General features: G+C 45.5%; 1 protein-coding gene and 1 long non-coding RNA gene across 17 annotated transcripts in view; both read left to right on the plus strand.

The window, feature by feature from the left end:
- Positions 1-14,689, plus strand: part of LOC118242396 (uncharacterized) — a 69,998-nt gene that overhangs the window by 22,844 nt on the left and 32,465 nt on the right. For 2 of the 16 annotated variants that reach the window (XM_035533304.2, XM_035533306.2), the window contains one exon: positions 477-1,037. The exons of 12 other annotated variants lie outside the window; for them this stretch is intronic. In XM_035533304.2, coding sequence (XP_035389197.1) covers positions 477-496 — 20 coding nt within the window. In that variant the 3' untranslated portion in view covers positions 497-1,037. Of the gene's footprint in view, positions 1-476; positions 1,038-5,552; positions 6,109-14,689 lie in introns of those variants that run through there. 2 more of the 16 variants (XR_014117255.1, XM_035533305.2) reach the window with 2 other exon arrangements.
- On the plus strand, positions 9,619-10,325 carry LOC145651386 (uncharacterized). Its single transcript, XR_014117310.1, has 3 exons — positions 9,619-9,826; positions 9,918-9,973; positions 10,061-10,325. It is a non-coding gene; the product is annotated as an uncharacterized LOC145651386 (long non-coding RNA).

Consider the following 14,689-nt stretch of genomic DNA (forward strand, 5'->3'; position numbering starts at 1 on the left):
ATCACTGGGGACCCCTTGAACCCAAGTGACACTCTGTATAACCTCCTACAGATACAGGAGTATCAGTTCTAGAACACTTGGCTCAGGAACAGGTTCTTCCCATCATTGAGCTCTCTTGAGCTCCTCACTACAGCTATAGACTCCAGTTTGAATAATTATACTTCGGATAATATCACATCTCACAGCACAGCAATGTTCTGTCCTTATACCGAACATATCCACCATGGCAGAGTACAACAATCAGTGTTGAGAGTTTAATTTAACGAACTATGCTCAGTTAAATCATTGTTTCCTCACCCTTGTGTACCCTCAGACCAATCACACTTCATCCTACTTTTGTCATTTTCACATCAAAAGCCCCCTTTTTAATGATGCAAACTGTGGAAGGGTTTGTATTTGTACACTCTATGGTTTCTTCATTAGCATCAATGTACAATACACATCCACACTCATACAGTCCATCTTGTGTTTTACAGGTCATGCCCACTATAGCTGAAGCTGACAGCAATGTAGCCTGCTGTGTTTCTCCTTGCTCCTCTGTATAACCACACAGAAATCTCCTGGCTCACAGACAACTATCTAGCGAGTTTGCGTCTATAACTGTATATGTGTTATAATTGTTATGGTATAAACATTAATAATGTCATTGTACTTCATTTCATGTTCCTGTTTGTTGAGAAATGGAATTTTTTTTCAGTATGTTAAAACCACCCACACTAACTAGTCAGGTCATATGCTTTTGACCAGTATGGGAGAAAGTGGAAAAAGTTTCTAATGAAAATGTTGCAGTGCAGTCTGTTGCTCCTCTCAAACTGGGACCACAAATGCAGAAAAAAAACAACTTGTGTTATTTTCCTTTAAGGAGAACTCAGAAGTTGATTTAAGCCAGGTAACTACAATCCAATTTGATATTTCAGATATAATGTGAAATTGTATAACTAGCAAAAATTATTATTAATAAAACAGATTAAAGTGCTGAGAGTCCAGTGCATTACCAAGATGCACTGGTTGTTCCTACAAATTGGCAAGTGAGTGATGTTTTCTGTGTTATTTGGTAATTGTTATTATTTGCTAATCAGAGCCACTTATGGCTCTTGCATTTGTTCTGACTACTGGTTACAGCAACACTATGGCACAAGGGAAAATATGTCAGTCCGAGTATCTCCTAGACTGCAGCATGCTCAGTGGATCTCGGGCATCTGTCAAAATTGGGCTTGTTTGCCAGCTGCCTTCAGATGCCACCTGGTTCTGTGATCAGGGGGCAGCAAAGACAGTGGGGTGTGCTTTTGTGCAGATGGTAGATCCAACACTCCTCAACACCAGCACCTGCTGATCTGAACCAGATTTCACAAAATGTCCCCAGCCGGCCCCCACCTTACCCGAGTCAGGTGGGCGTCTCACTTTACAGAAAGCAGTTGAAGCCATTCATCAAAAGTTAAGGGGGCACAGGGTGGACAAAAGACATTTCAGCACCTTCAACCTTCTCTTTGGGTTCCTCTTCCCTACCCCGTCTATGAATTCCTGTATTGGGTTTCGGGTAATGGCATCAGACAGTTATGACATGAGGAGACATTTTTGGTCTCCACATAAACCTGGCTCTCTGCACCCACCAGCCAACTTACATTGGTGCATTTTTGTCTGAAACAGATCAGCCTCTTTCAAACTAATACTAAGACGGCTGGGAATTTGGGTTTTGAAAAGTTATTAAGATGAACTTCATTTCATACAAGCGAAAGCTTGAGATGAACTCTCTAGGGCAAGCTGACTAGCAGTGGCTATTACTTACCAACACTGCAAAGAGGTGCCATAGAACCTATGAGTTTAACTATGGCTTGAGTGTCTTGACTGTACACATGTTAATATTATAGTGGAGCCTGGTCAGTTTGTCCTTTCTGTGTGTGAGAGACCTACACTTCAGAGACCTACAATTCACATCATCAGGTCTGATTACAGCCAGCGCTGAGGTAGGTGCTTTGCATAAGGCATGTTAACTTTATTACATTAGAATGCTACTCAAGTTCATGCTTAATTAGAGCATAACATGAGAACAAGAACAACCACAGGCAGGTCAAAGGTCAGCAAGTGCATGTTATTTAATGCTTATTATTTGTTGTTAAATGAGAGCAAAGCTGTTTTAAGACACATTGCTTATATTTAGTAAGGGATCCCCTCTGGCTGTTAAAAATTTTGCAAATGAATCTACAGTCCACACATGGTTGGTGTAGAGTACAACATACAGATTGATATTCCCAACAGGACTGAGCTCCATAATGCAGGACGAGACCTTCAGACTCCATAGCCTCAGAAGCCCTTTTGGTTGTAACTGATGAAAATGTGCTGCTTAATTCTAATCTCTATACTGAAGAAATCTGAACGCATGTTGCTAGTAATGTCTGGAGGAAGTTGGGACTCAATAATGGCCTGATCTTAATTTATTTACAGTTGTTACAGTTCCAGCAGGAACGAGGCAAGAGGCAGAACGCAAATGCAGGAAGCGGTTTATTAATAAGGGCAAAATACAAAGAGGCAAAGGGGTAACACTGGGAGTAACATAATGCATGACCGGAGTAAATAGAAAAGAAATGGCGACGACAGTACTAGGAGCATAATATAAACATGACTGAGAAGAACGTGACTTGACAAAATAGAAGCCAAAACCTAAAGCTTAAATAATCAGAACAATCGAGGCTTAATCAGACGAAGATGAACATAGCAGGGACAACCAAAACACCGACTGGAACTGAGGAACAGACGAGGGGCAGAGAAAACAAAACCAAGGAATGAAACAAGGAAGTAAAGGAAAACAAAGACACGACATGGAAATATTAATTTATAAACATTATCTGCTGTTCTATTCTGTCTATTCTGATGATAGATAATGAGATTCTTTATTTTGATGATAGTTAATGAGAAGTTTTTTTCCATGTCACGATACGGCCCCTCCTCCCAGACGTCTCCGTGTGTGTGTATGTGTGTTCGTTTGTAGGACCACGCCCCCCCCCCCATGTCTCACAACTAGTTCTCGTTCTTCATCGTTGTCATGCGTGTATTTAAGGTCTCGTTTAAACGTTACTTGTAGTCAATGTTTAACCCATGATAGCCTGTAAGCTACGTCATCTTGTGCATTGGAATAAACGTCTAATTGTGTTTTACACAACTCGTCCACGCATCGTGCTCTGCCTCCTCGCGTTACACTCCAAGCTTATCTAGTTCAATGGTATCTTGAACACTGACCTACTGTACTGGCTAGTATACATTTTATGAGTAAATGACAAAGCACGTTTGTAAGTTGCTTAGCATAAGAGCGTCTGCCAAATGCCATAAATGTAATTGTAATCTGAAAACCTCCAATTTATTTTTCTGCTTTAACACTGTTTGTAGACAGTTTTGTTTGAGGGCGCAAAATTGTTCAGTGTACTGTGACACAAATCTTCTAATAAATGTTTTATTTCACATGATATGGGGTATTTACTTAACTCATCAATCAAGCTGAAACCAGTCACATAACCATTCCTAGACTTAATAGAAAACTGTCCACATGACCCTCGCAGCTGGATTCTTCTTTGTGGAGAAGAATGGAGGGGTGTTTACGACCATGCATTGATTACAGAGTATTAAATGAGGTAACCATGAAGTATTCTTTTCCCCTGCCCTTGATCTCCCTTGCACATGAAAAGCTGCAAGGAGCTATGTGGAAGGCTTGTTTTGTCACAGCAGACAGAGTATCTGGTACTGCCGTAAGACCTGGCCAATAGTCCTGTATTCCAGGTGTTCATGGATGAGATGTTTCATGATATGATAGACAGATTCCTTATTGTGTATATCGACAATATGTAGATTTACCACATCTACAACACGTGGCTGCTGTTCTAGCCCAACACAACCTTTATGCCAAGGCTAAATGTAAGTTCCGTTGGACATCCCTAACCTTCTTAAGCTGTGCTATTTCTGTGGGGAATATCTCAATGGATCCTGAAAAGCTTACTGCTGTTGTAGACTGGCAAGTACCTGTAAGCATTAAGGAGTTACAAAGGTTCCTGCAGTTTGCTAATTTTTATAGAAAATTTATCAGGAATTTTGGCAAAATAGCTTCACCCTTAACCAATCTTCTCAAGGGGCAGGCTAACAGGAGACTAAGATGAAATACATAGGCTGAGGAGGCTTTCGGGAGATTAAACCAGATCAACCAGTTCCGTCTTTTCCTTTTTGTCACCCCCAGGGAGACAATATGTACCCACAGTCCTGAGAGGTGACCCTGTGAGATGGGCACATACTTCATTGTGTAGTGGACATCTGGGGGTTACACGTACTACCAGTTATTGCTGAGGAAGTATTGGTGGGAGTCCCTGGTTGATGACATATGGGATTATGTGATGTCCTGTACAGTATACACTCAAACTTGCACACGTGCTCTCCACAGCAGCGAGCTCCATCTTTTGCCTATTCCCAAACATCCCTGCTCACCCCTGGTGATTTTCGTTCACTTCCCTTATTGATCTGCTGATCGATAATCATTTTTATTCATTTTTGGTGGACTCCGGTTCCACCTATTCATCCTTTAGCTCGCACTGTTACACTGGTCCGGTTTCTGGTTCGTCCGTTAGTTCTGTGGGAATTTTGGGGGTCCCTGTGAACTGTCCTAAAATGCACTCTTTGTCCGTTAGAAGTCCAGATGACCCCTCAATTCTTTTGAAGCATCGGTTTGCAGTTATTCCTGGTTCTCCATTGAACCTGTTGGGTCATGATTTAATGTTTAAAATGAATCTCTCTCTCTCTCTCTTTTGAACAGGGCAAAATGACGATCCATTCCAGACCAAATATCTCTATGTTTACAGACGTCCTGGGTCTGATTAATGGGTGCTGGATTGTTCTTTTCATGATAAAGTCCACAGGCAGGGCTGTGGAAAAGACTGTCCTGATACGTTGGTCTGGACTGAAGCCATGCATCATTTAGGACTCTGAAATCGGCCTTGTGCTCTGCTTCAGCGCTTGGCCTGCTGAATTATAATCTGCCCTTCCACCTTTACGTTTCTGAAAACGGCTCCATAGCCGTGGGCATCCTGGGTCAAGAGCATGGTGGCAGTTATGGCCCTGTGGCCTACCTTTCCAAAACTTTTGATTCGGTCGTTCAAGCATGCCGGCCTGCTTACGCGCCAGGGCTGCCTCGGCCCTGCTAGTCACTGACGCTGAGAAATTGGCACTGTCTCATACCATGGTTCTTCACACTTCACATCAAGTTATTATTATTCTCAATAACATTCAAACACAGCACATGATGGCACAGCACCGTTCAGGCTTTGAGGCCATCCTCTGCGCCACTCAGAACCATTAAATCACACACAACCCTGAGTTCATCTGCTAGTCTGTTACAATCGCTTTTGACATCGCTAAATCATTCTGCTGACTCTGTGCCCCACGAATGGAGGCTATCCTTGAGTCATTGAGCATGCACTCTGATCTCGCTAGCACGCCTATCACATTTTTGTAGATGCCTCATGTTTTACACCGTCTGACTCCGAATTTCCCTGCGGATATTCTGTCTGCCCTTACAGGTCTGCTCACCAGCTGAACTGATGGCATTGACCAGGGCCTGTCATCTATCCTGGGATCAGGTTGTCACCATGTATACTGATTCCTGTCATGCGTTTGGGGTTGCTCATAATTTCGGTAAGATTTGGCACTCCAGGGGGTGCTGCACCTCGGATGGTAAGCCTATTTCTAATTCAGGATTAGTGTCTGCACTTTTGTCTGCATGTACACTACCAGCTCGGCTGACTGTCGAAAAGGTCAGGGGTCAGGACACGATCTCTGGATTTGACACGGCCACTGGCAATGCCTTGGCAGATGAGGTTGCACTTTGGGCAGCTGTTAATGCCCCCTCATGCCCATACACTGTATCGTCGACATGTGAAGCTGTCTCCATGTTTTCTCATTGCTCGGTGCCTACTGATATCGATTTGCATTTCTTAAAGACTCAGGGTACATGACTGGACTGCTCTCATTGGGCTGATCAAAGATGTAGTCATGATAAAAATGGTCTAATCTGTGACCCGGAGGGGTGTATCGCCCTTCCTATATCTGTTTTGCCATTTCTTGTGCGTCCTTTTCACAGGATTTCACATATTGCACAAAGGGGGGGGGGGGGGGGGGGGTGACGGCTAACATTCAAAAACAGTTTTGTATACCTGAAACATGTAAAACTATAAAACTCTTCCTAGATAGCTGTTTAACCTGTGCTAGAAGCAACCAGGGTAAGGCTCCTGAATATCCCTTTCAGTGACTACAGATAGACTTTACGCACATGCCACCTTGTGGTCAGTTGAAGTATCGGCTAGTGATTGTATACAGGTTTTCCAAGTGGACTGAGGCGTTTCCTTGTTCTAATTAAGACGCTGCACTGTGGTTAAAATCCTAGCCAAGAAGATAATAAAGAGGTATGGTGTGCCTCAGGTAATAGATTCAGATCAGGGACTTTGTTTCATTTCTAAGGTAACTCAGAAACTATGCACCTACCTAACTCTTGACTGGAAGTTTCACATCCCTTAGTCATCTGGCATTGTTGAGAGAATTAATCATACATTGAAAGAAATGTTAACAAAGGCTATGATGGAAACAGGAAAGAAATGGATAGATCTACTGCCAGCAATGTTATGTCAGATCAGAATGACGCCCAGTGCCACCACCAAATTGGCACCATTTGAGTTAATTTTTGCTGGATAATTTACCCCATGGGTCAGAGGTAACCCAGGTGTTTCTCATTCAGGTGACACGGACGTGATCCTGGCAGACTACACCTAAATGTTGATTGAGAAATTGAACAGTGTGCGTGGTAATGTCTCTTGTGCTCTCCCTCTTCCCACAGACAAGCCTACTACAGGTGACACTGTTTTAGTCAAATCATTGAACCCTCAGAAAGTTGGTGAAGCTGCGTACGGACCCCCAACAACCGTGATCGCAGTGACTCGAACTGCTGTGCTAACATTGGGATCGGTACAGTGGATACACGCCAACCCGCCGAAGAAATTACCAGTAGCTGACACGTCCGCCAAGCCAAATGCACCTTAACACATTCACATATGATACAAAATTTGTTATACGATTTCATGCTGGGGGACTGCCCCTCGGCTGCACCACACAGAGGAAGTACTCCTTGGCCCTGTTGATATTATAAATTGGTATTTTCAATTGATAGCTATCCTATCTGCCTATTAACATCCTTTGCAGACTCTTTGGTCCTTTCTCTCCTTGTTTTCCTGATAATTGTATGCAAAACCTTACTGTATGAATAATGGGCCCCATCTGTGTGATAATATTGGCATTACTTTCAGTCTCGATGGGTACAAAAGGGGGCTGGAGTGCTTTTAGACTCATCAACGGCAATGTAATGGTAATTTAGCCTGTGTGGTCTCCCTGGTAGCGGCAGGAGAGGTAGAGCCAGAGAAGGATTGTCTGGTATGTCAGGCGTTCCATACACCCTGGGTACCGGTCTCGGTCGATCATGTTACCGCAGGGCAGGGCTAAAAGGTTTGTAATTCCCGGCCCCCCCTAATAGGTATGATGGGAACGTACTGGCCAACCCATGGACTAACCCTGGAGCAAACTTGGTTTGGAGTTTGTTCCTGGGAGGTGGAACTACTGCAGCACTTAACAAAATTAATGACTTGGCATAGCAGGTGCTTACTTTAGTCAATAGGACTGAAAACGCCCTGGCATTGTTCAATGATGAAGTAGATAAAATCCAAACCGCTGTCTTGCAAAACCGCTTGGCCCTAGATCTCCTCTTGGCAAAGGAGGGAGGCGGCTGCTAGGTCATTAACGAAACGTGTTGCTTTGACATCTTTAGTTACTATAAGAACATTACTGACACGAAGGCCGCTACTGCTGAGCCTCCACCTGCTGATGATTCTTGGTTCAGTTGGCTGACAGACCTTATTGGACCTCAGGGATCTTGGTTTATAAACACATGTTCTCCCGTGATCTTGTTTTATAAACTCGTGTTCTCCTGTAATCACACCACTGTGATTAATCATGCAATTGTTGCCTTGGTGCCTGTGTATGAGCAAAGTCTATATACTGATATATGATTCCTCTTGGAATCAAAGGGGGAGTGTTAGACACTGGAGCCTTTCTGTCTTCAGGCACCCAACACAAGGTCTCTGCTCATCAGCCATGACGGCTTGACGGTCTCCCGAGATCATCCGCTCCCTCCTCTTGTCTCCTTTACCCCTCCTTTTCTCTCTAAGCACAGGAGTAGCTAATGGCTGGTACAGGGACAGCTCCTGCTTGTTCATGCAGTGAACATCTAATCTGTATTAGCCTTGCTTCTTTGCTTTCTACATAGACTCTTAGAACATGTCTGACTTCCCCCCCGCCCCCATCATCCTGTAGATTAGATAGTACATATAGGACACATGTATACTTTGTGCTTTCCTCAATAAAGTGGAACTCTCTTGATTCACACTGGTGTCAGTGTCTCTCGACTTCCCCGGATTGATGCGGCTACAGAGGACGGAGGGTAACCTGAGGAGATCGAACCTGAAGTACTGGTCACTTTAAGTACAGTTATCGTTCAAATTAAAAATTGAGTTCATGGAACGTTTGAATCACAAAATGAGACTTTGAATAAAAATAGGTAAAGGAGCAAGTTGAGAAGTGGATGTCAAGAGCTGTTGCAAAGTACCAGTCATGTGATCCGCCTTTTGAAATGTAATTCAGAAGAGAAATACACAGGTCTTCATCACAGAGCTGGGCGAGTTAAGAAGTTCTAAAAAAGAAAAAAAAAATTAATTCCCCCCAAGTTTAAAATTGTTTATTTCAGTGAATTACTAAATGAGATCAAGAGCATGTAAACTGGTCCTTTCGCTCAGCAAAAGTGTAGGATAGTTGCTACTGCAACATACACTGTGAAGCTAACCTACTATGCAGCAAGTTTCCTTGAGCTAAACTAAAGCCAAATTTCAGAATGGCAGTCAAATCTGGAATGAGAATGTTCTTAAAACTGCATGCAGAAGATTTATTAATGATGTGATTCAAATTATAAAGAGTTATACATCGTTTCAACATTTTTGATTACTTTCATTTGCTAATGTACCATTTCCACACAGTCAAGCAATCTTAAATATTTTTCACCAGTGCATTTCATATGACTACAGGATTGAGGATTCACTCTTGGTTTACCCACAAATTAGAATTCTGAATGGTTTTTAATAGTTGGGTTTTTTTTGTTTGTTTTTGTTTTTTTTACAGAGGCAGTGAATCCATAAAAGTGGCTTTGTCCAGAATTTCTTGAGAAACCTAGATAGATATAAAAATGTTACTATAATTTACAATTATATACAACTATAATCAAGATGTGCAAAAAGACAGGCAATAGCACCAAACAAATATAGAACTGTAGAAAATTTGGATGATAAGCTTAGTAAAGGACATTTGGCAAAATAAAATACTCACCAGCCATAAACAAAGAGAAGTGAAATTGGCACACAGTTACCCATACAACAAACAAACAAATTAATTGCACATTAACTCTTCTACAATCAGTCTCTGGTACTAAAACAATGTTACAGTTATACTTTACTATCACCAACTATTTTTTTTTTTTTTTCAGCGTCGGTCATGCCTCAGTTCCTGTAACTGCTTATATAACAGCTGAAAAGAGTTTGACCAGGTGATCCTTATCAGGTTAACTTTAATGAGAGGCTTAAGAGGAACACAAGCAGGAAGGGAAGCATCTGTTTGCCTGTGAGTCTCAGAGAGAGACAAAGGTGCTGTTACACCCTGGGTTTGGGGTCATCCTGTCTAGAGGCATGATGTGGTGGAGCAGGAGGTAAACATATGGTGTGGATCATTTGTGCTGGTATTTTGTCTGACACTGACAGGGAGTTATCTTCATGAACAAATGTTCTTTTGTCTTGTAGGTTTTGGTTACTTCTCACTGCACTATTATTAGTAAAAGATGCAGAGGGATATAGAGGTATGAGACTGGAGAAAGATATTGGTTCTCTTGTGCTTGCTCAAATGTTCTGAATGTAACCTTGCTTTTTCTCCTTTGTCCTGCAAGTGTGGAATGAAAATCCTTTAGGTCAGCCTGGAAATGCTACTGATATGGGAGACTTGCCTTCTAGTGTTGCATCCATGGAAAGTAGCTCCCCGTTTTTGCAGCAAGGCCTAGAATCTAGTGAGAACGAAGCTGCCAAGTCAAGGTGGGCTTCCAGCAGTGGAAAGGGTTTTTCAGAAGACCTGACTGAAATTGGGACAGCAGGATATTACCAGTCGGTTCTCCAAAGTGGTCAGAAGCTTCCTGAAACTGTAACCCAAACCCAGTTGCAGGGTCACTCTTCCCATGAACACACTGGTGGCAATGTTGCATTAAATACTCCTCTGTCCAGTCGCCTTTTTCCACAAGGACGTTTGTACCATGGGTCTTCTGATGGTGTAGACACCGATTCCAGTGCTCAAGGATTTCGAAGTCCATACACTTCTGACAGGCAGCAGATTGCTAGGGGGGCTCAACAAAGTAGCAGCAGGCACCTGTATGGGACCACTCCTTTTCAGCTGTCAAAGAAAGGGCAAACATCCAGCCTCCAGAGTGCAGTGTGGTCTCAGGAATCCCAGCTGTGGGGTTCTGGTGTAACGTCCACAAGCCCTCAACCTGGCCAGCATGAAGCATGTAAAAGCCGTAGCCGTTATGGACATCTAGATTCCCAAGAGGGCCAGGCAGGCCACCCCGGCAGCCCCTACCAGCCCTCGGGCCAGGCAGGCCACCCCGGCAGCCCCTACCAGCCCTCGGGCCAGGCAGGCCACCCCGGCAGCCCCTACCAGCCCTCGGGCCAGGCAGGCCACCCCGGCAGCCCCTACCAGCCCTCGGGCCAGGCAGGCCACCCCGGCAGCCCCTACCAGCCCTCGGGCCAGGCAGGCCACCCCGGCAGCCCCTACCAGCCCTCGGGCCAGGCAGGCCACCCCGGCAGCCCCTACCAGCCCTCGGGCCAGGCAGGCCACCCCGGCAGCCCCTACCAGCCCTCGGGCCAGGCAGGCCACCCCGGCAGCCCCTACCAGCCCTCGGGCCAGGCAGGCCACCCCGGCAGCCCCTACCAGCCCTCGGGCCAGGCAGGCCACCCCGGCAGCCCCTACCAGCCCTCGGGCCAGGCAGGCCACCCCGGCAGCCCCTACCAGCCCTCGGGCCAGGCAGGCCACCCCGGCAGCCCCTACCAGCCCTCGGGCCAGGCAGGCCACCCCGGCAGCCCCTACCAGCCCTCGGGCCAGGCAGGCCACCCCGGCAGCCCCTACCAGCCCTCGGGCCAGGCAGGCCACCCCGGCAGCCCCTACCAGCCCTCGGGCCAGGCAGGCCACCCCGGCAGCCCCTACCAGCCCTCAGATCAGAATACATTATCCCGCTTGTGGCCTCCTGGTTTGGTTTCCACAATCCATGAATCTGATGGGATGGTTCCATGTAAGGTCAGAAGCGGTTCTGGAAATATATATTCCCATGATTTGTCCACTGCCCCTTCATTGTGCCCCATCCAGGTGTCTGGACAGGCTGGCCACTCCTCAAGGCCTGTCCAAGCTTTGGGACAGGCTGCCCGTTCCCAAATGTGGGCTTCTGGTGTGACCTCTACCAATCGTGAGTCTGAAGGGAATGATGCACGTTCAAGCCACCGGTTTCCTGGATATCTGGATTCTCATGTTGTACCCAACTTCCAAGCATCAGGACAAGCTGCCCGTTTGTTGAGCACCGTCCAGGCGTCAGGACAGGCTGCCCGTTTCTCGAGTAAGGTTCAGCCGTTCGGACTGGCTGCCCGTTCCCAAATGTGGGCTTCTGGTGTGACCTCTACTAGTCGTCGGGCAGAAGGGGGTGGTGCACATGAAAGGCAACGGTTTCCTGGACCTCTGAATTCCCATGATGTCTCAAAAGGCCAGTTCTCCAGCCACTAACAGCTTTCAGTACAGGCTGCCCAATCCTAGATGCAGAAGGTCAATCTCCTCACAAATCCAATGTTTTATACTTGGGTTTTACAGGTTGATCAAACCTCATCCAGCATATGGATTGACAAAGGGCTCTTAAGCATGTACTCCAGTGGGTGGGACAAGGATTCCTTATTGGAGGCAAATGTAAAACCACTAGCGTCTGTTCCAATTTGAGGCTGTTTGATGCAGTCTAAATGGGATACTGAGTGTAATGGTCTTTCTCAAAATGGTTCTGGTTTTGTTACTTGAATAAAGTATTTGTAATATTGCCTGCTTCATTTGTATGGGTTACTTGCAGTCTGAAGGAGCACAAGGGTCAGCATTAATTCAATCTAGCTTTGCAAGGTGATGAAAGCAGTGGTTCTTCGGGTGTGGCAACAAGCCATGCCACAACTTCTCTGCTGAGATCCATGATTCTTTATTTGATGGGCATTTTTCTAGCACAGTTTTCACAAGCTCTTTTATGGTCCAGCAATGGTGTTCTTGGCTTCATTTTCAGTTAACCCCAGTCTCAACAAAGACTCTCAAAGAATAAATAGCATTTAGAAGAAATCAAGTTGGTTTGTGTGTTTCTGTGCCAAAGGCCATGGATGCATCAGAGCTAAATCAGGAAGCTGAGAGGGGGGCTTCTGGATGAGGTGTGGGTGGCAAGCCCACACCAGCCCTCTATCCTAACCACATCTCTTGACAGCAGGGTGAGACTTTGGACCATGGCTCCAGCCCCCCATGAATATTTCTGCTCTATTCATGATGCTGGGTGAGAGTGTGTAGTTATGCCTCCTAACATGACTGATATTAAAAATATTTGTGACAGTTTACCTGATCAGACTAATCTTCATGCAGACTAATTTTGGATGTGTTGGAGGAAGGCACCAAATATGCTCAATTAACAACCTGATTTTTGGACTGTTCTGATATATTTAAAGCCCAGGTTTACTGAGGAGGAGTTGGTTAGCAATGACACCCTCCCAAATATGAATAGCAATGGCACACTAACGTTGACACCTTTTCAGTTGCTGAGGCAATTCCTACTTAAAGTGCAGGCCTCTTGGAGAGATATGGGCCTGATGAGCTGTGCTCGGGGCTTTTCTCCTGTTTTACTAAGGACTGGGCTGAGCGGGTGGGCCTTGGATCAACCTCTGAGACAGACAGGAACCTGTTCATACGAGCGTGTCTGCAAAATATGAATCCCCAAACTCAGTGTAATAGAGGACCTCTTTAGTAAATTCCTATAAGGCTCAACTCGAGCATGAGCTGCTTACTGTAAACAGCATCCACTATCTACATCAGCAAGTGCATTGATAATGTTACTGTCTCCAGGACCATCACCACACGCCCCAACCAGAAGCCATGGATGACTGCTGAGGTGTGCATGCTACTGAGAACCCAAACTGTCACGTGCGATCAGGGAAGCAAAGCGTGCACATGCACAGAGGATCCATGGACACCTCAAAGACACTGGTGACACACGGCGCATGTGGGAGGGCATCCAGGCCATTACTGACTACAAGAAAACATCACCTTCCTGTGACAGTGATGTCACCCTCCCAGATGCACTGAATGACTTCTATGCATCCCTCTGCAAAATGACCAGGTGCTCTGCCTGACTGCGGCTGATGTGAGGCTGATGTGCGTGGAGTTAACCCACAGAAAGCTGCTGGACCAGACAACATCCCGGGTCATGTGCTCAGAGAATGTACTGACCAGCTTGCAGATGTCCTGACAGACATCTTCAATATCTCTCTGAGCTGTGCCGTGGTCCCAATATGCTTCAAGACTACCACCATCGTCCCCGTGCCTAAGAAACCCATGCTGTCGTGTTTCAATTACTACCGTCCCATCGCACTCACATCCATTATCATGAAGTGCTTCGAGAGACTCGTCATGAGACACATCAAGACCTTTCCTTAGGTCATCATCCCCAGTCCAACAGAGCAGCATAGAGGACAAACCAGGAATTAGGATGATTCCTCAGGCAACTAGTGTACTACTCATTCTAACTGGTCTCAATAGCTCCCTTGGGCAGAATATGCACGTAATTCACTAAAGTACTCATCCACACAAATAACTCCTTTTCAGTGTGTTTCAGCCAGCCTTCTTCCCATGGGATGACACCTCTACTGACATCCCTGCTCTGGCATGTCACTAGTTCAACAACAGAGCCAAGAACTGGAATTTGGCAACTGTTCAATTAAACTGAACCATCCTGTCACAACAAATGTTTGCAAACTGCCGCTGACGCCCCACAGCTGTGTTCCATACAGGTCAGCGAGTATGAGTATCTACATGTAACATGAGATCAGGGTCTTCTTGCAGTAAAATAAGCCCTCGGTTACATTGTATCATTCTGACCTTCCATGTCTCCTTGCTAAAACCAGTTCAATATAGCCCTTTCTCTACAGGCTCTGCTCTTGACAATCCACCTGCTTCCTATTTAAAGTGAGATCCTGGATTCTCACAGGCGTATGGATCAATTGTATTACCTAATTGATTGAGAGGGGTATGAACCAGAGGAACAATCATGGCTACCTTCAGGGAACATACTGTCCAAGTCCCAGAGGCCGGGGTACACCGAGGCTAGTTTTTTCTCGGCCATCTGTGGATGCACCTGTCGGGGGGGGGGGGGGGTTCTGTTATGAATAGCTCATCCACCATTTGGTAAGTCGGACCATGCCGCCATCTTCCTCATACCAAAATATAAACAAAGGCAGAAATGGGAAACTCC

This window comes from Electrophorus electricus, chromosome 15, assembly GCF_041902795.1.
Source record: "Electrophorus electricus isolate QZ-2024a chromosome 15, ASM4190279v1, whole genome shotgun sequence".
Classification (NCBI taxonomy): domain Eukaryota; kingdom Metazoa; phylum Chordata; class Actinopteri; order Gymnotiformes; family Gymnotidae; genus Electrophorus; species Electrophorus electricus.